Here is a 25,138-nt window from a genome sequence, read left to right on the forward strand (position 1 = left end):
TGCCAAACAAACATTCACTCACATTCACACCTATGGTCAAAGCTACACAAGTACTCTTATATACAGTATACTGTACTGCAAACTAATAAGCCAGGCCAGTGTTTCGTCCCATCTGATGGAGTAACTGTGGCATAAATGTTAATATCAGTGTTAATAAATTCATAAGAACGATGATTAGTAAATACACACTTAGTCTACAATTTTACTGCAATTCCTGTTCATATTTTAGAATTTTACCTAATTGCTTAACATTATCTTAGCAAAAAGAGGACAACATATATGGAGAGGTTAAAGATTGGCACTGGTGCACAATTTAGGTCTAAACACAACAGCTGGTGGTCTGAAGAGCCTGAGGTAGAGTCCCAGGGTGGGCGATGACCAGCCCACTCATTTACCAGCTCAAACAGGAGGCAGAAAACAACAAGATTGTAGGAGAAGTAAACCCTGGCTTCAATTCAAATTGTATCTGGGGCCAAAGAACAAGGATGTACCAAGAGCCATCACAAAGTGAGATGCTTCAATCATTCATTCATTAAAAAACACAAGTCACCAGAACTTGACTGAAAGAATATTTTGGCAAAGAGATATATGTCCAAAAGACAACACTATTGTCTTACATTACTCAGATTTGTCCAGTCTTATTACATTCAATACAAATACAAGAGATAAGAAATAATTACATTTAAAAAGATAATAATGCAACTGACACTGTCAAAAATATTGAGTAAATTATATATTTATTACTGTTTTGTAATTTTCAATGAGCTGCATCATACTGATTTTAGTGTCATAAAAAAGTATTTGTTCCCTTCTCAAATTCACATTTTTTCACAGTTTTCATACTTTAATGTTCATGATCATCAAACAAATGTAAATATCAACCAAAGACCCAAATAAACATACTGTATATATATAGTATTTATTAGGGGGAAAACCCCTATTCAAGCCTACCTGGCCCTGAGAAGTAATTTCCCCCTAAATAACTACTTGGCCAACCTCAACAGTAACAACTGAAATCTAGCATTTTCTATAAATGGAGATATTTTTTCTGACTCTTCCTTGCAGAATTGTTTTAATTCAGAAACACTGGAGGGTTTTCAAGCATGAACGGCCTTTATTAAGGTGATGCCACAGCATTTCAATTGGATTCAAGTCCTGACTTTCACTCGGCCACTCCAAAACCAACCAATCAGAAGTTGACTCTCTGCTGTGTTTTGGATCGTTGTACTGCTGTAGAACCCAAGTGTGCTTCAGCTTGAGGTCACAAACCGATGACCAACCATTCTTCTTCGAAATTTTATAGTAAAGAATAGTAAAGATAGTTCCATCAATCAGAGCACATCATCCAAGTTTTGAAGGAGCTAAGCAGCCCCAGATCATCACACTACCACCACCATCTTTGACAGGTAGTATGATGTTCTTTTTCTGAAATGCTGTGTTACATTGCGCCAGATGTAACGAGACCCAACCCTTTCAAAAAGTTCCACTTTCATATCGGCAGTCCATAGAATATTCTCCCGAAAGTCTTCTGAAACATTCAGATTTGTATTTATTTATTTATTTTGTGGAAAGGTAAGACAAACCTTTATATTCTTTTTTTTGTGTGTGTCAACAGTGTTTTTTGCCTTGGAGCTCTGCAATGGATGCCATTTTTGCCCAGTCGCTTCCTTATTGTTGAGTCATGAACACTGACCTTAACTGAGGCAAGGGAGGCGTTGTCTTTCCTGGGATCATTTCTGACCTCCTGAATGAGTTGCCGCTGTGATCTTGGGGTAAGTTATGTAAGCAAGCCACTCCTGGGAATGTTGACCACTGTTCCATTTTTCTATATTTGTGGATAATGGCTCTCAGCGTGGTTTGCTGGAGTCCAACTTCATTTTGTCAAACAGGTTCTATTTAAGTGATTTCTTGATTGAACAGGTCTGTGGGTAATAAAGCTTGGGTGTGGTCAGTGATACTGAACTCAGCTTTCCCAAAAATGTGATTAGCCATGGTTAATTCAGGATTTAACAAGGAGGACAATTACTTTTTCACACAGGGCCAGGTAGCTATGAATATTTGTTTTCTTCAATCAGGTTTATTTCAGTTGTTTATTTTCACCACCCTCTCAAAAAGATGCAAAAATAAATCAGTTGAGTTGAACAAATTATAGGTCACATTAATGGTGGAAACTTTTTTTAAATGATTTATGTTGGTCAAAATTCTTTGACAAAAAAAAAACTCATTTGAACAGGGGTGTGTATGCTCTTTATATCCACTGCAGCCTTGTTCCTGTTTTTGTGATCTGCCTGGTGAGCCTACAATATTGTACTATTTAACAAGTAGAAACCATATAGTATAAGACAATTTCTTGGATCTGAATTTGCCTTCGTTTGTTACTTTACAAGGATTTCATTTTACAAAGATTATAATAAAGATTATGTTTTACAACCCCAATTCCAATGAAGTTGGGACGTTGTGTTAAACATAAAAACAGAATGCAATGATTTTCAAATCACTACAAAGACACTACAAAGACAAGATAGTTAATGTTCAAACTGATAAACTGATGACATCTAGGAGAGGTGGCTGTGGAGTTTTTGATCAGCTTGTTCAACAGAATTCTAGCAGGTAAGAAGATGCCTGAGGAATGGAAGAAAAGTGTGCTGGTGCCAATTTTTAAGAAAAAGGGTGAGCTGTGGGAACTATAGAGGAATAAAGTTGATGAGCCACACAATTAAGTTGTGGGAAAGAGTAGTGGAGGCTAAACTCAAGACAGAAGTGAGTATTTGAGAGCAACAGTATGGTTTCATGCCTAGAAGGAGTACCACAGATGCATGATTTGCCTTGAGGATGTTGATGGAAAAGTACAGAGAAGGTCACAAGGAGCTACAACCCCAATTCCAAAAAAGCTGGGACAGGGTCATGTTGACCACTGTGATGCATCACCATGCATCCATCCATCCATTTTCAACACCGCTTATCCTGGTTAGGGTCATGGGGTGCTGGAACCTATTCCAGCTGACTTCAGGCAGACTACACCCTGAACTGGTCGCCAGGCAGTCACAGGGTACATATAGACACAGACAACCATTTGTACTCACATTCACACCGTCACTGAGTGGGAACTGATCCCACGCTGCCCATACCAAAGTCAGGCGAGTGCACCACTACACCATCAGTGACTGTGTTACGTCACCTTTTCTTTTAACAACATTCAATAAACATTTGGGAACTGGACGAAGCTTTGTAGGTTCAATACTTTCCCATTGTTGCTTTATGTACAGCTTCAGCTGTTCAACAGTCCGGGGTCTCCGTTGTCGTATTTTACGTTTCATAATGCGCCACACATTTTCAATGGGAGACAGGTCAGGACTGCAGGCAGGCCAGTCTAGTACCCACACTCTTTTACTACGAAGCCACGCTATTGTAACACGTGCAGAATGTGGTTTGGCATTGTCTTGCTGAAATATGCAGGGGCGTCCATGAAAAAGACGTTGCTTGGATGGCAGCATATATTTCTCCGAAACCTGTATGTACCTTTCAGCATTAATGGTGCCTTCACAGATGTGTAAGTTACCCATGCCATTGGCATTAACACAGCCCCATACCATCACAGATGCTGGCTGTTGAACTTTGCGTCCATAACAGTCTGGATGGTTCTTTTCCTCTGGCCCGGAGGACAAGACATCCACAATTTCCAAAAACAATTTGAAATGTGGTCTCGTCCGACCACAAAACACTTTTCCACTTTGCATCAGTCCATCTTAGATGAGCTCGGGCCCAGAGAAGCCGGCGGCGTTTCTGGGTGTTGTTGATAAATGGCTTTTGCTTTGCATAGTAGAGTTTCAAGTTGCACTTACGGATTAAGCGCCGAACTGTATTTACTGACATTGGTTTTCTGAAGTGTTCCTGAGCCCATGTGGTGATATCCTTTACACGTTGATGTCGGTTTTTAATGCAGTGCCGCCTGAGGGATCGAAGGTCACGGACATTCAATGTTGGTTTTCGGCCTTGCCGCTTACATGCAGTGATTTCTCCAGATTCTATGATATTATGGACTGTAGATGATGTAAACCCCTAAATTCCTTGCAATTGTACGTTGAAGAAGATTGTCCTTAAACTGTTCGACTATTTTCTCACGCACTTGTTCACAAAGAGGTGAACCTCACCCCATCTTTGCTTATGAATGACAGAACAATTCAGGGAAGCACTTTTTATACCCAATCATGGCACCCACCTGTTCCCAATTAGCCTTTTCACCTGTGGGATGTTCCAAACAGGTGTTTGATGAGCATTTCTCAACTTTCTCAGTCTTTTTGCCACATGTGCCAGCTTTTTTGGAACGTGTTGCAGCCATAAACTTAATGATTATTTGCTAAAAACAATAAAGTTGATTATTTTGAACATTAAATATCTTGTCTTTGTAGTGTATTAAATTAAATATAGGTTAAACATGATTTGCAAATCATTGCATTCTGTTTTTATTTATGTTTAACACAACGTCCCAACTTCATTGGAATTGGGGTTGTAGATTAAGCAATATTGTTCAGTAATATCTGAATTTGCAGATTAATATTTTATTTATTTGTATTTTATTTCACATTCATGCTCTGATTTTAAAAATAAATCAGAAGTCACTATTTACTCAGTAATTTTGTCACTGAGTACTTTCTTGCTCTTACTCAAGTAATTATTTGGAGTATTTAGACGACTTTTTACTTTTACTCGAGTCATGTAATTCTAAAGTAATAGTACTCTTACTTGAGTACAATAATTGGCTACTCTACCCACCTCTGTAGGCTACTTTACCAGACCCTAATTTGTCTTGCTGAAATAAGTCTCTTTCAAGAGGGCAGTCCTGCCTCATGATAGTGAGCTGCTGCTCATCTCGCCCCATACTGTATCCTGCTGGGGTGTATGGATTTCTTTCCCATGACTACTATAGAGCTTGGGTGGCTGCATGTTGAGCCCAGAATCTAAAAAAGTGAGTGGGAACTCCTAAGCATACGCAATTCCCCAAAAAAGACAGCAAGGATAGAAAGTGTAGGAAGAACTGCTGTCACAATGAGGCAACACAGGGTGAGAGAATACACATCAGACCTCTGATGTATTTAGGAGCATGTGCCCTTAGGACGTTTCAGCGAAGCTTGTTATTAAATGTTTTAATTAAAGCAAGACCAATTTGACCTGAGGTTAAGATCAACCCTGTACCTTTCTGCATCAACATCTCTCAGTGTGTCGCAGCCCAGAAATCATTTTATTTGCTAATCTATGTACTAATGACTTGACAAAACGTATTCCCAGTGTTAATGTCTGACACTTGTTTCATTCATTTAGTTAGTGATGGTTTGGAATGTGTCAAGAGATCCTTACATGTTAAAAGTAGTGAGAGTAGTGTAGTTCCTGTTTGAATATATTCTGTGTTTTTCTCTCAAATTCCTTTGCTCCCACTCAAAGAATCTCTGCTTTCTTTTATACGTGCCCGTCATGTTCCAAACTTTACCTTGCTGCAGTTATTTGGTCAGATTTTTCTGAACTTCGTCTTATTTTAAACCTCAGAGCTCAAAGGTGAATTTTTTTTATTCTTGTCACATTATCCAAACAGCTGTCCTGTATGGAGGTAATATACTGTGTATAAAACTTTGCTGAGATTTAATTTTCTAAATCTAGCAGATTAAATACAGAAAATGACTTTCTCGTAACAGTTACCCATCCCCCGTAGATCATACCCCCACCATAAACGTTAGATCATCTATGCAATCATGAATGACATTTTATAGCAGCGAGATTGAGGATATTTTGTCTAATATAATTTAAAGTAAATGGAAATTTTGGTGATTCCAAGAAAGGAGTTGAGATTGTGACGGAATGTGTACTGATTTTAGCACTGGTGTTATTCTAGTAAATTTATTGTTTCGTTGTCTTTCCTTGGCAAAATATCAGCAACATCTGATGCAGGAATGTTTAATGCCTTGTCAATGAAATGGATCGACACACATGTCATTGTGAATTCAGTAGAACACTGTTCCATCGGATGCTGACTATTTACAACTGCTGTCTGCACTTGTTGACAGTGCCTGATGTTTCCATGACACTTTTGATACACCATGTTTATTTGTGCTAATTTGACATGTTAAGTCAGCCATGGGCACTGAAAAACAAAAATAAAAAGTCCCCTGAGTGAAAGGTATTTGCATATTTGACACCTCGAGGTTTTCCAGCAGCACACTCTGCATCATCTCTCTATCAGTCTCGTGTCAAGCTTGGGAGTCTATTCAGAGATCCTCCAAAGGAATAAAGCCTCGTTGGGCACAAAGAAAGACCCTAAATCTGCAGTCATAGAGTACATGAAGTCCATAAACTAAATTTGAAGGGAAAGAAGAAGCGGTTAGTATCTCCACTCTCATCAAATAGTCAGGGTACAAAAATGTTACCTGGCAAAAACGAGGACTCAAAGTAAACACCACCTTTCTCAACTCCCACACCTCTCTGTCAATCAACAGCAGTGAAATCCCAGGGGAAAGCTCTTTCCACAGCAAACAAATATCACTGAAATGTTTCCCTGCAGAAGTATTTCTTTCAAAAATGCATTTGTTAGAGATACCAAGTTGATTGTGTCGAATATTTTTAAGAGGTTAGTAAAAAAGAAATCTCATAGCCATGAGTGGATATTATAGACCATTACAGTGCTGTATATGCTGGTGGTTCTTTTTATAAAGCATATGTTTTTCTACCATGATTTATGTATGCGCTCTTTAATCACATCATACTAATCCCTAAACATAAAATCATTTTTCCTCCAACATATCGCATATTTTCTAGTTACTCAGGAGGCGTCATAGAGTACCGTGCCTTAATACCTCATCCATTACTGGTTTACCAGCAGTTGGTTGAAAGCAGAGAATAGTGCTGTAGTGTAACAGTCTACAAGCTATCTGGAGGCGTTTCACGCTACGCAAAAAAAAATAATAATGAAGTCTTGGCACAGAGGAAAGGTTTCAGAAATCGTGCACACTATACATATTACATTCATGACAATTTAACATACCAAAGTAAAGCAGAAATAAGAACAATCCACATGGCTTCTCTAGCTGCCTGCGTGCCAAGCTCATTCTTGGCCAATTGTGTTCCGAGCTGTAACCAAGAATTGCTAACAACTGTCCAATCTCTGAGCGGCCTCCGAACAGGATTCAATAGGAGGCCGATGCGCTGGTGGCTGAGCTGCATTTTACCAGAAATTGTGGTCTTCAGATAATCCATCCATCCATTTTCAACACCGCTTATTCTGGTTAGGGTCGCGGGGCGCTGGAGCCTATCCCAGCTGACTTCGGGCAAAAAGCAAACTACACCTTGAACTGGTCGCCAGTCAGTTGCAGGGCACACATAGTCACGGACAACCATTCGCACTCACATTCGCACTATCACTGAGTGGGAACCAAACCCACGCTGCCCACACCAAAGTCAAGCGAGTGTACCACTACACCATCAGTGACGGTCTTCAGATACTGCCGTATAATTGTTTTTTTATTTATTTTTTTTGTTAATTCCCGACTTCTCTGAACAATCACCTTACATACTTAATATAATTAATAATGCTGTCTTATGATTATTAGGAATGGTTTCATTTTAAAAGTTAATTTAAAAAACTACATAGGACAAAGTTAATCTTGCTTCATTGATTCATGCATAGTTTCAAAAGCAGGTTGTAAAAGTGGGTAGTAGTCTGAATGTAACTGAATGTACAGTAATTGATTTCCAATTTGAAAGAAATAAATTAAATTGGACATGATTATTTCCAAGATAGATACATTCATGTGAAATGTCATCTGTATTTAGTGATCTATGAGCAATTGAATGACATATTGTTTTCCTTTTATGCCAGTAATAATTGTGATTAGGTGAACGAGGTGCAATTGTGAAAGTGCTTTGAGTACTAACTCAGGTCACTTGAGAAGGTAGAAAAGCAGTATACAAGTGAACATTACATTCCAACACATTTAAATGTGCCACTCAGGCAGGTTTTCTAAAAAAAGAAAGCAAATATACAAATAGTCAAACCCAACAGAAATGGTAAGTGAAGTGGTGCCCCTTTCTAGATAAAAGAGTTTTATTTACAACGCTGTAATTTAAAATTACGTTAAACCGAAAGTAACGCAGGCGTCGCTTCCATCTTATTCTTTTCTCCTAAATTAATTACCTTTTTGTTCAACTAATATACGCTACACCATGATAAAATAATTTGAACCAAGCCCCTAAACTTCTAGCCTTACTGTCATCCCACCGGCTCTCCTGGACACGCAATATATAAGCCTTTCTCCTATTCATCATATAAACCAATTCCCAAGCTTTTACTGTCATAGTCCCAACATTCAAAGTCCCCACATTCAATTCTAGGCTTTGTGCTTTCCTTTTCTCTTTCTGCCAAAGAACTCCCTTTCCACCTCTCCTTCGTCTTCGACCCACAGTAGCTGATTTTCCACCGGCGCCGGTGGCAGACATTGTTAACCCGGCCCATGACCGATCCGGTATGGAATTCTTTTGATGAACGCTCATATTTGTTTGGCAAAGTTGCCAGGCAGGATGCCCTTCTTGACGCAACCCTCTGCATTTATCTGGGCTTTGGACCCATCTACAGTTTGCACTGGCTTGTGCCCCCGATAGGGCGGCATTAAATTACAGATTACCACACCAAATGTAATATTAATTATCCATCAATTTGCTGAGCCTCTTCTCCTCACTAGGGTCGCGGACGTGCTGGAGCCCATCCCAGTTATCATCGAGCAGGAGACAGGGTACACCCTGAATTGGTTGCCAGCCAATCGCAGGGCACATACAAACAAACAACCATTTGCACTCACATTCACACCTACGAGCAATTTAGAGTTGTCAATTAACCTAGCATGCATGTTTTTGGGATGTGGGAGGAAACCGGAGTGCCCGGAGAAAACCCACGCAGGCACGGGGAGAACATGCAAACTCCACACAGGCGGGGCTGGGGATTGAACCCCAGTCCTCAGAACTGGGAGGCAGACGCTCTAACCTAACCAGTCGTCCACCGTGCCACGTAATATTAATTAGTTCTTCTTAAAACAGTGTGAAACAGAAACACCAACATAATAGCTTATCTTCTGTGTTAGTCAGTGATTCCCAATCAGGCTGCTGTAACACACGTGTGCCCTGAGAGATCATCATTGGTGGTGTTAAAAAATGTCTAATATTACTTAATCCACCCAAATGTATTAATTATTAAAACATTTACAATTGGTTGGTCTATTCCTGCAAATTACATATAGTGATGGTATTTAGTGATACAGATGATTAAATCTGTAAATCACTTGCGATTTTACATTGAGAAACATTCTTAAACTTCTGGACTATTAACTTACACAGGTGTTCACAAAGTGGTGTAATTCACCCCATCGTTGCTTGTGAACAAATGAGCTTTTATACCCAATCAGGACACGCACTTGTTTCCAATTAACTTGTTCAGCAGTGTTGCAAACAGGTTTTTTTTTTTTTTAGCATTCCTCAACGTTCTCAGGCTTTTGTTGTCACTGTCCCAGTTTTTTTGGAGCATGTTGCAGACATCAAATTCAAAACAAGAGAATATTTGCAAAGAAACAATAACGCTCATCAGTTTGAACTTTAAATATCTTGTCTTTGTAGTGTATTCAGTTGAATGTAGGTTGAGAAGGATTTTCAAATCATTGTATTCTGTTTTTGTTTTACACAACGTCCCAGCTTCTTTCGAATTGGGGTTTGTAGACAGACAAACAGATAGCTCGACAGATATAGATAGATAGATAGATAGATAGATAGATAGATAGATAGATAGATAGATAGATAGATAGATAGATAGATAGATAGATAGATAGATAGATAAACCTAGCATGCATGTTTTTGGGATGTGGGAGGGAACCAGAGTACCCGGAGAAAACCCACGCAGGCACGGCGAGAACATGCAAACTCCACACAGGTGAGGCCGGATTTGAACCCGGCTCCTCAGAACTGTAAGGCAGATGTGCTAACCAGTCGTCCACTGTGTCGCCATCAATCTCTCATCATTCATAATTTTCGTGAAATTTGGGTATTTTTGGTAGTTTGGTAGTGTGCTGTGAGATTGTTCTGAAATGTGTGCCTTGGCTAAATAAAGGTTGCTAAACACTGTGCTAGATTACAGATTATGTCATTTGCAAAAGAGACAGACCGTATGTGCTGGTTATAAGCTACGAAGACCCAAAGACCTCAACACAATCACAGATTTACATTTTCAGACATGATTTTGAAAGACCATGTAAAGGGAATTTAGATTTGTTTCTAAATACATTATACATGTTTGAAGGTAATTTCTGAAAACATGCAGAAAACTGAGGACGATGTAGTGCTCAATTGTGGAGCTACAGTATAGCGTTAAACAGTTTTTTACAATTTCAGTTTTCCTGATCTGTTTTTTGTGTGTGGCTAAAACGGTGACTGCTGACACACTTTAGAGTCTGGCATGAGTCCCCCCACGCCCACTATACATGAGCTATAGTGCCTTTGTTCGCATCAGCGGTTATCCAGATAACTACGCCTACACCCCAAAAAATCTTCTTCCCTTTGGATAGGCCACTGGTGGGACCACTTTAGAGGCCCTCGTTGTCGGCCGTGAGTGCGCACATCATGTGAGAAATGTGGACGCACCAGAAATAGGAAAGAAGGGGGGATGAAGAAATCCAACTTGACAGCCAGTGTGTGGGCCGGGAGCATCATGCTGGCGTGGCCTTAGAGCGCCTCATTGTTGGCTGTGAGTGCATCCACATCCCGGTGGGTAATGCAGAAGCGCCAGGAGGGGAAAGAAAGAGAAAAAAAGCAGTCCAGCTTGACAGCCAGGGTGTGGACCGGGGCTCAATACTGCTGTGGCAGCTTTGGGAGGCTTTCATGCCACTCCTGTTTTGCGTGGTGTTTACTGTGGGGTAGGGCGTAGGGAGGACAGTGACCCAACTCAAGCTTGACATATTCGTCGCTGGTTGCTAAGCAACTGAACAGGAGGTTGCCCAGTCCGGTGCCTTTTCCCCCTTGTTTGGATGTGTAGGCTGCAGTTTGGCAATATGGATTTGTCACATTTAAGACAAAAAGCTCTGGGTTTACGTTTACTGAGGGGGAGGAGGAAGAGATGACGACCGGCAGCAATAAAAAGAGGAATAGGTTCATCCGATTATAAAGGCACGCTAAGATCTCAGGGAGTTTAGGCTCCCGTGCCGCTTCAGGCTTTTTTAAGTTTCTCCATGCTTTTTCACTGTAGCCTGCAACACTGCCAAAATATCTTGCTCTTTTCACTCTGAAATCACTCCGCCACCATCTATCCAATTGGATGTGCCGTGTCATGGCGTTCCATGGGTGCGCCGTGACAGCACATACTGTACAAGATGAATGGGTTCATTGACGGCGCTTTGCTCTGTGCGAAGTGAAAAGACCTGTAGAGCACCTCACGCCACGATGACCCAGTGGTACATGTATTCGCCACTGTAGGCTTTAACTGTAAATATGTTCCCGGCTCAAACATATTGTTATGTGTAGGCATAAGAAAGATGCTAGAAGTACCATCCAATTTCCAGGTCCTAAAAAAGTGGTATTTTATTGACAGTTTACAGTTAAGTGGGACATGGTTTCAGTGCATTCAGCGGACATGGGTTTGAGTCGAGACTTCATTTTTCAAGATTTTTGAAGCCTTATTCTCTTTATTTGGTGATTTAAAAAATAAAATGTATCATTTAAATTTGACAGGCTTTTTAACAACACTTCTCTATAGTGTGTCAAATTTAGAAATTTATTTGCATTTTACAGGAACTAAATTATATCTATTTTGGACACCGTTACGTGAAATTATTCAACATAAATTTCACAAAATGAATTTAAATTAATGCCACTAATCAATATTATCATCATCTTATTGATCAAATTCGTGTTCAAAGGATCTTGGTAAGCACATACATCCTATACAACTTGCAAACTCCTATGCGTACACCTGTGGAGTAAAACATTACATCTATTAAGTTTCCTTTGAAGACAAATCAAACAATCGTCTTTGGGGTAACCCCAAAGATAGAATACAATAGAATATAACTTTATTGTCACTGTTAAAGGATTTTTTTTTTATTTGATACTGTTTTGTCAACATGCTTGATTATTAATGAAACTTCTATAAGTTACAGAATGCTCCCAGGTGTGTTTAAAAACCATCAATTGGTCTTCCCTTCTTGAAGAATAATTCTGACAAGCAATTAAGTCAAAACGAACAGCATTATAGAGTTTTCTAACACTCCTGCACCACTTTACTGTGCAGTAACCCTTTTGGGAACACTCACAAGAGTACTTAGCTAGAATGAGAACGTATAAGACTTGAAATTAATTACATCACTGATAATTCTCTTATTTTGTTTTTTAACTGTGTGAATGAATGAGTTTACCAAGTTTATCAGCCAATATTAGCCATGTACCAGGGCAAGACCTATTTATGTATTTATTTACGTATGTATTTATTTACGTATGGATTTATTTATGTATGTATTGATTTATTTATTTGTGAATTTACCGTCATGCCTGACACATTTAAAAATTACAAAATTCAGAAACATATAGCGTGCAGTTCTACACCACTTCAAATAGTTCCACAATTATAGATACATGACCAATTAAGCTCTTGTATCAGATCCCATTAGATTCTGCAGTTGTACGGTGAGTGTACGTTCAACCTGGAAACATTGTGAAATAAGTGATAGCCAACACTATAATCTGTGGTAAAATAACATAAGAAAAATCTATTTGAGGTTTCTTCTCTGACCATTTATGAGGTTCTTTATGTTCTGGATGGGTTTTAGGACCCCGGAGTCCATGAGACTCATTCAGCTCTGCAGTTATATTTCCATACTTGATGGACTTCAGAATTTAAATGGAAGCTATAGTGAAAGTGCTTAGTTCAAAAGGCCCACAGAAAAAATGACATAGAGAAAGAATTAAATTGGAAACTCAGCCTCCTAAAGCACAGTGTTCATATTTTTATTGTCCAAATACAAAATTTACATGGAAGTAACATCATTAAAAAACAATTTGATTGAAATAATCTAATTATATTAATCAATATTTACATTGAATTAAATATTACTTGTGGATTTGGTAATGTTTGCTAGAACCAGGACCTGTCTAAACTTGGCTTTTATTTGTCACTTCAGATGTGATGATCACTTGCACATTATTTTATGCAAATTGGAGCATACAAACTGAAGTAGCCACCTCTGCAAAAGTATTAAACGGTTGTGTTTTCATATCAGTAGCAGCTGATGGGGAGATGAACACTAATGCTTCTCATGCTGTTTACCACACGTTTCTATGAGCATGGCTAATTCTCCTGACCTCAGTTGTATTTAAGCGAAGGTTATTGGGAGACAGCAAAATCCAATAACAAAGTGTGTACATACAGTATTAGTGTAAATTGGTTGCGATTTAGATTTGATCACCACCTCAAAAACATGGCACATTGCAGTGTGGGTAAAATACCAGTGACAGAGAGGGACAAATATTATTTTGTCTCAAATATATCCAAAATGTCAGATAAACAAGATAATACTCAGATGAACAATAGCAAGGCTGAACTATATGAATTGGGATCAGTGCCAAAGAGTACACCGTTCTAGATTTGTATGCACCTCTTGCATATACTTTATGTTTTGTTCTGAAGATTAATGCGCAGAGAAATAAAGGCAAATGTTAACAAAAGTAAAAACTAAATCCTGGAATCATACATGTTGTACATTTATTCTCGATCCACACCAATATTGACTTACAGTATATCTTGTTTGGCCCGTGACACACATTGCCGAATTCTTTAGATCCTACACATTTCACAAGAACATTATTTTGCTTAAATTCTATGGACCTGTAAGGATTACCTAAAGATTGAATTTACTTTGGGAAAGTTACGCAACATGAATAATACATGAGGAAACTATGTTCATTATGATCAGTGTTTTATTCCCTCCAGGTGGATATTGTAAATGATTTCAGTGCCCTGATGAACACAGGCTTCCTGTACATCAAGGCAACAGTGATTACCACATGAAACAACCCTACAATTGAGAATAATTTACAGTCAGCTGAGTTTAAATAGCAACATTAAGCTCAGGCTGTCTCCCTGCTCACATTGTCAGCTTGCAAATGAACGACACACATTTTTAAACGCTTCCTTGAAGCTAATGTGTTACCCATTCTTTAAAAATGCCACTTGAAATTATACTGTGCATACAAAGAGCACTGGGGCCCAGCTCTTGTTTTATGACAGATATTTAATATAGTCTAATGTTTTAAAAATTATGCTTCTGATCTCTTTTTGTAAAGGCATTCAGCGGCAATTAAACCTCGTCATGTTTCTGCCATTAGTAATGGAAGTGGCCGCATTTTAGCAGTGGTTATTAGTTTCTTGTTTGAAATTATGAAATGTAAACTGAGTTAGATTGAATATTGGCTTCAGTGGATTTAGACTGCATTTGGATTTATTTAAATAAAATGCAAGTCAGCCCAATCCCCGTCTATGATCATTGCCGCACAACATTACAATCATCAACGTGTGATCTATATTTGTAAGGTGCAATAGAGTGATTAACTTCTGGCCTCTCTCTGCATGTCCCTCCTTTCCTCACGTGAAGCACACTATGCTTACGGACTAATCTCCTTCCCTTTTACCATATGTGATTACCGCCACACAAGTGATAATAAAACCTTATATCTATGGTTTACCAAAGAGCAAGAATTAAAAGCTAAGCTGTAGCCTTGAGCGATATTTAAGAATTTACATCAGAAAGCATATTTGGTGCTGAGTGCATACAGCCCCCTACTGGTAAACAATATTCTGTGCTGAGTTTCATCAAATGTACAAGAGCTGATCTTCTGTTGAATACAAGCAACAGGTGCTCTTGCCAGTTTCAAACCATGTCTGTTTTTCACTTGGCCCATTTAAGCGACTCGTTTGGTGAAATACTAAAGTGTATATATAATTATAAGCGGACGACCTGCTTTTTGAGGTAACAGATTGTATTTAAAATGTTTCTCCTATGGGTGAAGTCAGCTTGACGACCATCTGGAGCTCATAAAAAACTTAATATAATGCCAGTATTCATTCATGTGCAATTAAACTAGTAATAATCGTGAAAAAAAATAGCCACACAGTAACGCTTTTCTGACGTTTTGGATGATGTCAATGTTTCACAGTGTATTTTCATTGTGTTCAATCAACACTTTTTAGTGTCTCCAAAGATGCTGCGTTCCTCTGAAAACGGCATGCTTCAGTCATTTCGAAGTTTTAAACATGTTCTCTATATTGCAACATGGAAAGTTGATCATTTCGAATGTGAGGTGAATTTAATTGATGCATTTACTGCTCATCACAATTAAATAATGGAATCTTGAAAACTGTGAAACAACATTCTGATTGCGAATTATCAGTAAATGAAGACTTAAGAAGCATCGCACAAGACTAAAATTAGCTCAATCTTACCTTAATACAAATTTAATACCTTTGTATTTGTATGAGCATTCTGAGACAAGTCAAGTCAATGCACTCTTTTCTTAGAAAAGCACACATTCTACAGAAGCACTTTACCACGTCAATTGTTAATGATGATATTTAGGATTATTGGGCAAGGAGAGTCCTGGTGATGACATGCGTGTGTCCCAGTTGCTGTCGTTATACGGTGTGAGGGGGATGATGATGATGATGATGATGATGATGATGATGATGGTGGTGGTGGTGGTGGTTTGATATCCTTACCTGATATTTCCTGATGAGGTACACCGACAAGACTGAATCCTTTGGCATGATACGCTTGTCTAACTTCGCCGCAGCTCCGAGCTTTGCTCTCACCGCCGACAGACGTGGACAGCAGCACCCACAGGGTGCACACAACCACTTGCCGTCTCCACATCGCAGAACACTGCGTGGAATTATTGATGATGTCTCTCAGAAAGGATAAATCCACCGGGAAGGAAAATGAACTCTTGAAAAGGTGTTTGTTAGAGGTCTCCAGTAATAATCTTGATGTTCATTTACAAAAGAAAATCAATAAATAAAGAAATGAAAAGCCAATAAATCATTCGTCACTTGGCATACGTCCTCCTCATTGTCAGCTCCGTGGGTTGTCTTCCCCTCGTACTCAGAGGCACCCGTTGGTTCCGAGTGCGTTGAACGATGATGGCAACTTGTTCTGTCGCCGATGTGTCAGCGTGAGTGGAGCGAGGTGGAAATGAGACACGTGAGACAGTGGCCAGAGCACACAAAAGGGGGGAGGGCAAAACATGGAGTGGAGTGGCCGCGACTTCAGCAGCAGAAGCAGCTGACGACGTCCACGGGCGCGTACGGCTGCACATTCGCACTTGGGTGTGCGCACACGCGTTCGCTGGGGCTGTGGGCGCCCTGAACCATATGACGACACTGAGTTATCTGCTCCCCGCCCTTCACCTAGATCAGGGGTGTCAAACTCATTTTTGTCACGGGCCACATCGTAGTTATGACTTCCCTCGGAATGCCGCTACGACTCTGAACCCATATAAATGAAAGATGACCTCACGTACTGTTATTACATACAGTATACACAACACATTGACGAATAACCAGTTTTCAAATCAGAAGCCTATAAAAACATGTTTTTTAACTATTACATTTCTTTAAAAAAAAATAAAAATGCTTGCAAATATCTCAATGGTATTACACCAGAACACAATGAGCAATTTTGATTTGCTTTCGCGGGCCACATAAAATGATGTAGTGGGCCGGATCTGGCCCCCGGGCCACCAGTTTGACACCTGTGACCGATCTGGTCAACTGCATTGACTGGCCGCAATATTAAGAACACCTCCATAAGCGAAACAGATCCTATCTTGCACAAGAGCTGTATCGAGATTTGTGCAGATACAGTATGCCAATGCTCACTTTTGATTGGCATGGGCGTAGCCGTCATCTCAGAAGTGGGAGGACAAATTGTTTACAAGTAAGCCAACTTTTGTGAGCACATAATTAGCCTCTAGCGCAAGAAGGATCGTGGACACCCCCCCCCCACCCCCGACCCCCCCCCAAAAAATAATCGAATCAAGACAATTGATCAGCAAATATTTATTTTGCTCAATAACTGACACAGACAAAACCAGCTTAATATAAACAAACCTGCAAGTAGGGGGCCCAATCAGGGAGATTCCTGAAGCCTGACGTGTCATTGCGGTGTCTGGGGGTGGGTTCCGCTTGCATATGGACCGATGTCAGCCATCTCTTGGAACCGCCTACGTGCAAGGGCCTAGAGGCAATTGCTTGGGTGTCCTGCCCTTGTTGCAGCATTTTTGCTCTTGGATTCAACTGCTCCTCTCCAGAGTGGCCAAAGAACTAAATAACTAAACCGTCAAACTTAAGTTGAGGCAAAGCACAATGACAGTAAGACACAATTGGCCAGATACCGTAAATGTCCAACAGCATCACTGAACACAGAAATTCAATAAAATATCGCTCTTGCCAGCAGGTTTTTTAACACAGAAAATGCAAAGAAGGTGAAAAGGTTTTGAACCATTTTTAAAATGTTCTTTTAAAACATCCAAATCATCTGATTAGAGCCTATCAAATGTTGAAACTTTCCAGTTCCTTAGTCGTCCATGAGCAGACAAATTGTCTTTGTGTTTTAAGCAAAGCAAGAAATTCATGGACATCGGCTTGGACTTAAAGAAAATAAATGTTTTTGCCTATTTTTTATATGTTTTGTATCAAACAATAACTCAGTGTTTTCCAAACTCATATTGAAATTATTTGAACCTGAAAACACACCAAACCCTCAATAAATCACCTCACATTTTACTGTGCTGTCTGCAGCCACGTCTGCATTGTAAATAACGTGTCGTCCACTTTTCCGCCGATACGAGGATGAGCAGTTCCCAAATTTATATTGTAGTTGTCATAACCAGAATAAGGGTGAATTTAGGAATATTCCAAATGTAAATGAATAATCAGTCCAATAAACTCGTTCTGAGCTTTAATGTAAACCTGTGTTTTTATCCATCAACATAATTAAAATTGAAATACAGCATGAACAAGAAAATATTATTACATCAGGCCGTTTACTCACTATACCTATTTTATACAGTGGCCGACAGGGGCCAATGCGTCGCAAACGACCCTATGCCGCAAATGCAGGAATGACACAAAACAAAAAACACAAAAACACATCAAACAACAGCACACGAAAAATGCTGCAGGATGAAAATGCTGCAATCACAAAAAAACAACTGCAGATGAAAAATGCTGCAAACACAAAAAAACACACAGCAATCCCAGAACAACTGCATGAGAGAAGTGCTGGTCATTCATGCCAGGTCACTAGGAGGCGCAACCTCCTGGACGGACCAGTCCTGTGAGACCAGCGGGTGCCTTTCATATATACCAGATACGCCAATGGCCTGTAGTAGCCTGACTAACCGACGTGCCTACATGGCGGCCACATTTAATGAAAAGAAAAAAATTAATGAAAACAATTATATGTGAGGGGCACGGTGGCCGACTGGTTAGAGCGTCTGCCTCACAGTTCTGAGGACTGTGTTTCAATCCCCAGCCCCGCCTGTGTGGAGCTTGCATGTTCTCCCCGTGCCTGCGTGGGTTTTCTCCGGGCACTCCGGTTTCCTCCCACATCCCAAAAACATGCATGAATTGGAGACTCTAAATTACCCGTAGGCGTGAGTGTGAGTGCAAATGGTTGTTTGTTTATATGTCCCCTGCAACTGGCTGGCAACCATTTCTGGGTGTACCCCGCCTCCTGCCCGACGATAGCTGGGATAGGCTCCAGCACTCCCGTGACCCTTGTGAGGTTAAGCGGCTCAGAAAATGGATGGATGGATGAATTATATGTGAAACGGACTCCCAGTTCCCTTGTTGTAATTGTATGGCGTTCACCCGTATGCAGCACAATGTGCCGGCATCATTGGTATTTTGGTTTTCTCGGTGTCCACACACGTAGAATGCGCTGCATGACTTTGACCTCCCTCGTTTACATCATAGTCGGTATGGAGCTCAACATGGGCGTGTCATATTCATACCTGTGGTCTCTGGTCTCACAGGACTGGTCCATCCCAGTGGTCATGCCCCCTAGTGGCCTGGCAGACCGTTGTGTGGCGTGAATTTGCAGCATTTCTCTCTTGCAGTTGTTTTGGGATTTGTATGTTTTGTTGTGATTGAAGAATTTTTCTTTTGCAGTTGTTTTCTGTGATTGCAGCTTTATTTTTTAATCTTGCAGCATTTTCCTTTTGGTGTTGTTTCTGTGATCGCAGCATATTTTATCTTGTTTGCCCCGGTCGACAACCATAGTTTTATTTATTGCAGTCAATCGCAACTTTATGATTGCTATTCGTAGAAAGGAAATATGTGCAAAGTACAAGTGCTCTTTCTATTGTAGAAGGAAAGTTTAAAAGAATAGGTGTAAAGCAGTGAGCACAAATTCTGAGCAGACATTAAAGACTGGGTTTCTTAGTAGCATTAAAACGGCTTGCGAGCAAGCTTATATACTGTAGGTAACAGTACAGTGCTGTATTAGTCTTAGAATCAGGGCAGTATTGTATTGGTTTCACTACAAACAAAGTGTGAAAAGTAGCAGCTTCGGAGATTACAGTTTTTTCCTCATGACACAGTGTTTGAAAATGCTCTTAACTTTTCTTCTGAAAGGGCTGAAGGTGATATTATTATTATTATTTTTAAATATACTGTACATATTTTGTAATATTATTGCTATGCCGGACATCGGAGTCCAATAATATTACTGGCCTGTAGGCGGTCTTTGAGGGGTGGGGAAAAATATCGATTAACTGCATTGCAGGCGGCACGGTGAGCGACTGGTTAGCACATCTGCCTCACAGTTCTGAGGACCGGGGTTCAAATCCCGGCCCCGCCTGTGTAGAGTTTGCATGTTCTCCCCGTGCTTGCGTGGGTTTTCTCCGGGTACTCCGGTTTCTTCCTACATTCCAAAAACATGCTTGGTAGGTTAATTGACAACTCTAAATTTCCCCATTGGTGTGAAAGTAAGTGAAAATGGTTGTTTTATTATACTGTATGTGCCCTGCGATTGACTGATGACCAGTTTAGGGTGTACCCCGCCTCACGCCCGAAGATAGCTGGGAGAGGCTCCAGCACACCCGTGACCCAAGTGACGATAAACGGTTCAGAAAATGGATGGATGGTTGGACGGAGGCTGCACTCGACCAAACAACAACAAAATGGTGACCAAAGCAAGAAGAAGCCAAAGCCATCAACTTTTAAATCTCACGTTTGGGTTCATTTTGAAGGCCAGTGTATTTACGGAACACAGGTAATAGACAAAAGTGAAGTCCATTGCAAGCTGTGCCAGACAGAATTAATATTCTGCAGTAACATGACAAACCGGTGCAATCACTTACATCAACACCATGCAGATGCTTTGCAACAACCTGTGGCTGACCGTGGCTAAAGCTGTTGACTCAAAACAGACGCAACTCAACAATTCCATTGCCTGCAAACTACCGCCAAGCTCTGTTCACGCACAGAAGAGAAGGTGTCTCTGGTTGTGTTCATCTGCAAGGATCTTTTACCGTACAGTGTCGTGGAAAACCAGGGGTTTAAAGAAGTCAGTCCTGAAGCTGTACACAGAGATCGAGACAACAGTTTTGGAGTCATTGAAGTCAGCTGAGAGAGTGGCTGGACTGAAAATGATGGTTGGACTTCCAGAGCAACTGACCCCTACGTAACTATCACTTCTCATTTCATTTTTAAACGAATGGAAATTAGTGTCAAATGGTATGCAGATCAGAGCCCTGTATGTTTCTTTTTGTACTCCATATCCACAATTACTGTAAGTTATGATTGTGCATTTTTTAATTTTTTTAATTTTGTCGATGTTTTATGGCAAATCACATACAGTATGTTCACATGGGCATGAAAATAAATATTTATAAATTCTCATCAATATTGAGTCCCAACCTACAACCTACAACAAAAAACGAAATTAATCGCAACCTGAAGAATCGAAAGTGAATCAAATTGAATCATAAGGTTCTTAACAAACACAATATAATGACTGACTCACTCCACATTATCCCTAGACATTTACATGACCTCTTAATTTGTCATACATTCGCTCCGTTATCGACGTAGAACAGTTTTACTCATCTTCCATTGCTTGTTTAGAAAAAGTTGTGCAAGTATTTTCCTTTTTTCAGCATACGTCTCATCTGCTATCTGTGTCATTGATCATCTCCTCTGTGACTGTTCATAATGCATTGAAGGGCAACTTGGGAAAAACTTGTTGTGACATATTACAAAGGAATTTAGTTGTTGTAATGCAGTAAAATAGGGAGGAAAGAGAATATATTCGGAAAGCCTCAAGCTGGTGAGCAGTAATAAAATACAAATTCACATTTGTAATTAGTCACTGTTGGTGTAGTGGTACACTCGCCTGACTTTGGTGCAGGTAGCGTGGGTTCAGTTCCCACTCAGTGACAGTGTGAATGTGTGTGCGAATGGTTGTCCGTGTCTATATGTGCCCTGCGACTGACTGGCGACCAGTTCAGGGTGTCGTCCGCCTTTCGCCCGAAGTCAGCTGGGATAGGTTCCAGCGTCCCGCGACCCTAACCGGATAAGCGGTGTTGAAAATGGATGGATGGATGGACATTTGTACTTTGTCATGGTACTTGCATCGATTTTTCAGGTATCTGTACTTTAGTATATTTCCGACAACTTTTTAATTAAATGCCCTGTATTTGAAAACACATATCTGTTCTTTCTACTCCTTACTTTGTCAAAATAGGCCTCTTACTTTTGTCAACTTCCGAAGATGACAAGACAAAACTTGACAAAATGAAAATGCAGTACTGTGAAAAAGTATTGGCCCCCTTCTCAAATTCTTGTTTTTTTTTTAAGTTTCCCCACTTTAATGTTTAAGATCAACAAACAAATGTAAATATCAGACAAAGATAACCAAAGTAAACAGAAAATGCAGTTTTAAAATGTAATGTTATTTATTAAGGAAAAAAAAAACTTTTCAAAGCTACCTGGCCCTGTGTAAAAAAGTAATGGCCACCTAAACCTAGTAACTAGTTCATGCCAATTTATCAAAAGGCGTATTGTATTTAATTCCTAGTACAAATGCATTTTTACTTTTGTGCTTAAGCACATTTTCAGAGTCAGCGTGTACTTTTTTACTTTTACTTTAGTAACTGAATTACCTTTACCAGTCTTTTTTTTTCTCTGTACTTCTACAAAGGTACAGGAGTATGAGTACTTTAATCACCTCTGCGATACTGCACAAGAGCTGTATCAAGATACTGTATGTGCAGATACAGTATGTGAATGTGCAGTTTTGATTGTCACTGTCGATTAAGTATATGTTGAGTTAGCTATGCACGAGGGGTGAAGGCACCAAACTCTCCCAGTTTTTATGGAAGCTGCCCACTGCTCACTATGTCACTAATTGTGTGTGCTGGCCGTGTTCATTGCAAAGATTAAATAAAGAGAGGTTAATTGCAAAATGTATTCATGAGAAAAAAGTATCTTGCGCTTTAAAATATTTTAGAAATATTGTTTTACACAATATAAAAGTGTTGTACCTGTACTTCCAACAGCTGTCAGTTTGATGCATGTTTGATGCCACTGGAAACTGCAATTATAATTTATCCATCCATCCATCCATCCATCCATTTTCTGAGCCGCTTCTCCTCACTAGGGTCGCGGGCGTGCTGGACCCTATCCCAGCTATCATCGGGAAGGAGGCGGGGTACACCCTGAACTGGTTGCCAGGCAATCGCAGTACAATTACAATAATGAACACAAATAAATACCACTGTAAGAGTGTCAATTTCAATTTGAGCATTGAAAGGGCAATTTATTAAAACTAAAACTTTAATCTGTGGATTTGTTTTCTTTTCTTGATTGCAAGGTTGCAATCTAGCCTGCCCAAACTGACTTAATCCATCCATCCATCCATCCATTTTCTGAGCCGCTTCTCCTCACTAGGGTCGCGGGCGTGCTGGAGCCTATCCCAGCTGTCATCGGGCAGGAGGCGGGGTACACCCTGAACTGGTTGCCAGCCAATCGCAGGGCACATCGAAACAAACAACCATTCGCACTGACAGTCATGCCTACGGGCAATTTAGAGTCTCCAATTAATGCATGTTTTTGGGATATGGGAGGAAACCGGAGTGCCCGGAGAAAACCCACGCAGGCACGGGGAGAACATGCAAACTCCACACAGGCGGGGATGGGGATTGAACCCCGCACTGACTTAATCCAAACGTATAATAATGTAAAATGGAAAGTGATGCAGGAAACTGGTAGTAATCCATGATCAGTGTTTTACGGTGAGGAAAAACTAATTCGACTTTGCCACTGCAGCTCTTAGAGCACTTACAAAAAGAAAGCAAGCTACTGATATGATCTTTTACTCCAGCTCACACAAGCATCTAGTTCTGCAAGACTTTGCCACATAGAAACAATGTGCGCAACTTTAAACATGTCAAAACTCTCAACATAAAGTTGACTAGGAACATGTTCTTGATTTTTAACACAGCTTGGTCATCTTTTATTGATATCTGTTGCTTTGACATGGACACAAAATTTTATGAGGCTTAGGTTGGAAATATTGACTTGTGGAGTTCTTCCTCATAGAGACTCAGTGCTCACCTGTGTCATGCAGTTTTAATTACCTCTTGTGAGTCATTATCCCCCTTTGCTTCACTGCCTAATCAGTCCCTTGGCTTTACTCATGTTTTATCACCTGCAGTTAATTGATCTCTCTCTCTCTCTCTCTCTCTCTCTCTCTCTCTCTCTCTCTCTCACACACACACACACACACACAAATGATGCAACAGTATAATTCAGTGTATACAATACAGCTCATCCTCATCCAATACACAGTACTGTTAAAAACCACAATATGATTGAACCACAATCATAGGTCTCTAAATTAAACCATACAGTATTTAAAAGATATCCCTGTAGTAATTAATTGGAAAAAAACAGCATTAAACCAGAATGCATCCATCCATTTTCTACACTGCTTGTCCTCATTAAGGTTACGGGTGAGCTGGAACCGATGCTAGCTGTTTTTGGGCAAGAGACGGGGTAAACACTGGACGGGTGGAGTCAATTGCAGGGCAGATAGAGACAAACAACCATTCATACTCACATTCACACCCGTGGAATTTAGAGTTTTCAATGAAACATTTCTGGAGCATGCAAACACCAGGAGAGCGTGCAAACTCCACACAGGAAGGCCGGAGCCAAGATCTGAACCCTGAACCTCAGAACTGTGAGACAGACGTGCTAATGACCTGACGACTGTGCTGCTTCAAACCTGCATGTCAAATGCTTTTTGTAATATCTATCCAACCAAGTTATGTGCAAACTAAAGCTACAAGTGTTAACATATCATTCATTCTAAATTGTGTTCAAATGCTGGGATATGCTTGGGATATGCTATCAGCCAATACGCTACAACAAAGATAGAATTGGAAAGTGCCAACTGGCAACTATAGTGAATGCGACAGAATTCGAATAATGACCTCATTTTATGTTTTACAAAAACATTCTGAGGAATAACAATCTTGAGGGCAAACTAAATGCAAAAAAGATCAGACAATAGGCTGGTGTTAGTTCAGTTATGCTCAACAACATATTTCATTCCAATACAAGTTAGAGCCATTCCAATACAAGTTAGAGCCAGGTCTCATTTGTGTTGATCATGTGTTCTTGACGGACTGGTCATATGTCTGCTCCAGAACAATGTGAAATAGAGAACAGTGCTATAAAAATGTATTAATCTTTGACCTCTCCTGCCTAGTTGTCTCTCCCAGATGGTCAGCATCTTGAGCCTGCTGCATGTTTTCATGGTGTATTTGACTTTTTGATGAAATCATTCCCACTTGTTCTGGGGCTGCTTTTCTACATCCGAAACATGGGGTCTTGAATCTCTGTTGGGTACAATGAACTCTCAAGGCACTTTGCGGTGAAATGTGCAGATATAAGCAAAGCAAAGCAAAGCTAATTTATTCATATAGCGCATTTCATACACAAGGTAACTCAATGTGCTTTACATGATTAAAAGCATTTAAAGACAAAGAAAAAAAACAGCTT

General features: G+C 40.0%; 1 protein-coding gene across 3 annotated transcripts in view; it reads right to left on the reverse strand.

The window, feature by feature from the left end:
• gpc6a (glypican 6a) overlaps positions 1–16,461 on the reverse strand; it is a 132,124-nt gene extending 115,663 nt beyond the window's left edge. For 2 of the 3 annotated variants that reach the window (XR_009786747.1, XM_061763498.1), the window contains exon 1: positions 15,785–16,460. Coding sequence is in view for 2 of the 3 variants with exons in the window: in XM_061763498.1 (XP_061619482.1) it covers positions 15,785–15,938 (154 nt within the window). In the remaining variant the exon portion in view is untranslated. Of the gene's footprint in view, positions 1–15,784 lie in introns of all 3 variants that reach the window. The other variant, XM_061763513.1, reaches the window with a different exon arrangement.
• Positions 16,462–25,138: the final 8,677 nt, after the last annotated feature.

This window comes from Phyllopteryx taeniolatus, chromosome 2 (genome assembly GCF_024500385.1).
Source record: "Phyllopteryx taeniolatus isolate TA_2022b chromosome 2, UOR_Ptae_1.2, whole genome shotgun sequence".
NCBI classification, from domain to species: domain Eukaryota; kingdom Metazoa; phylum Chordata; class Actinopteri; order Syngnathiformes; family Syngnathidae; genus Phyllopteryx; species Phyllopteryx taeniolatus.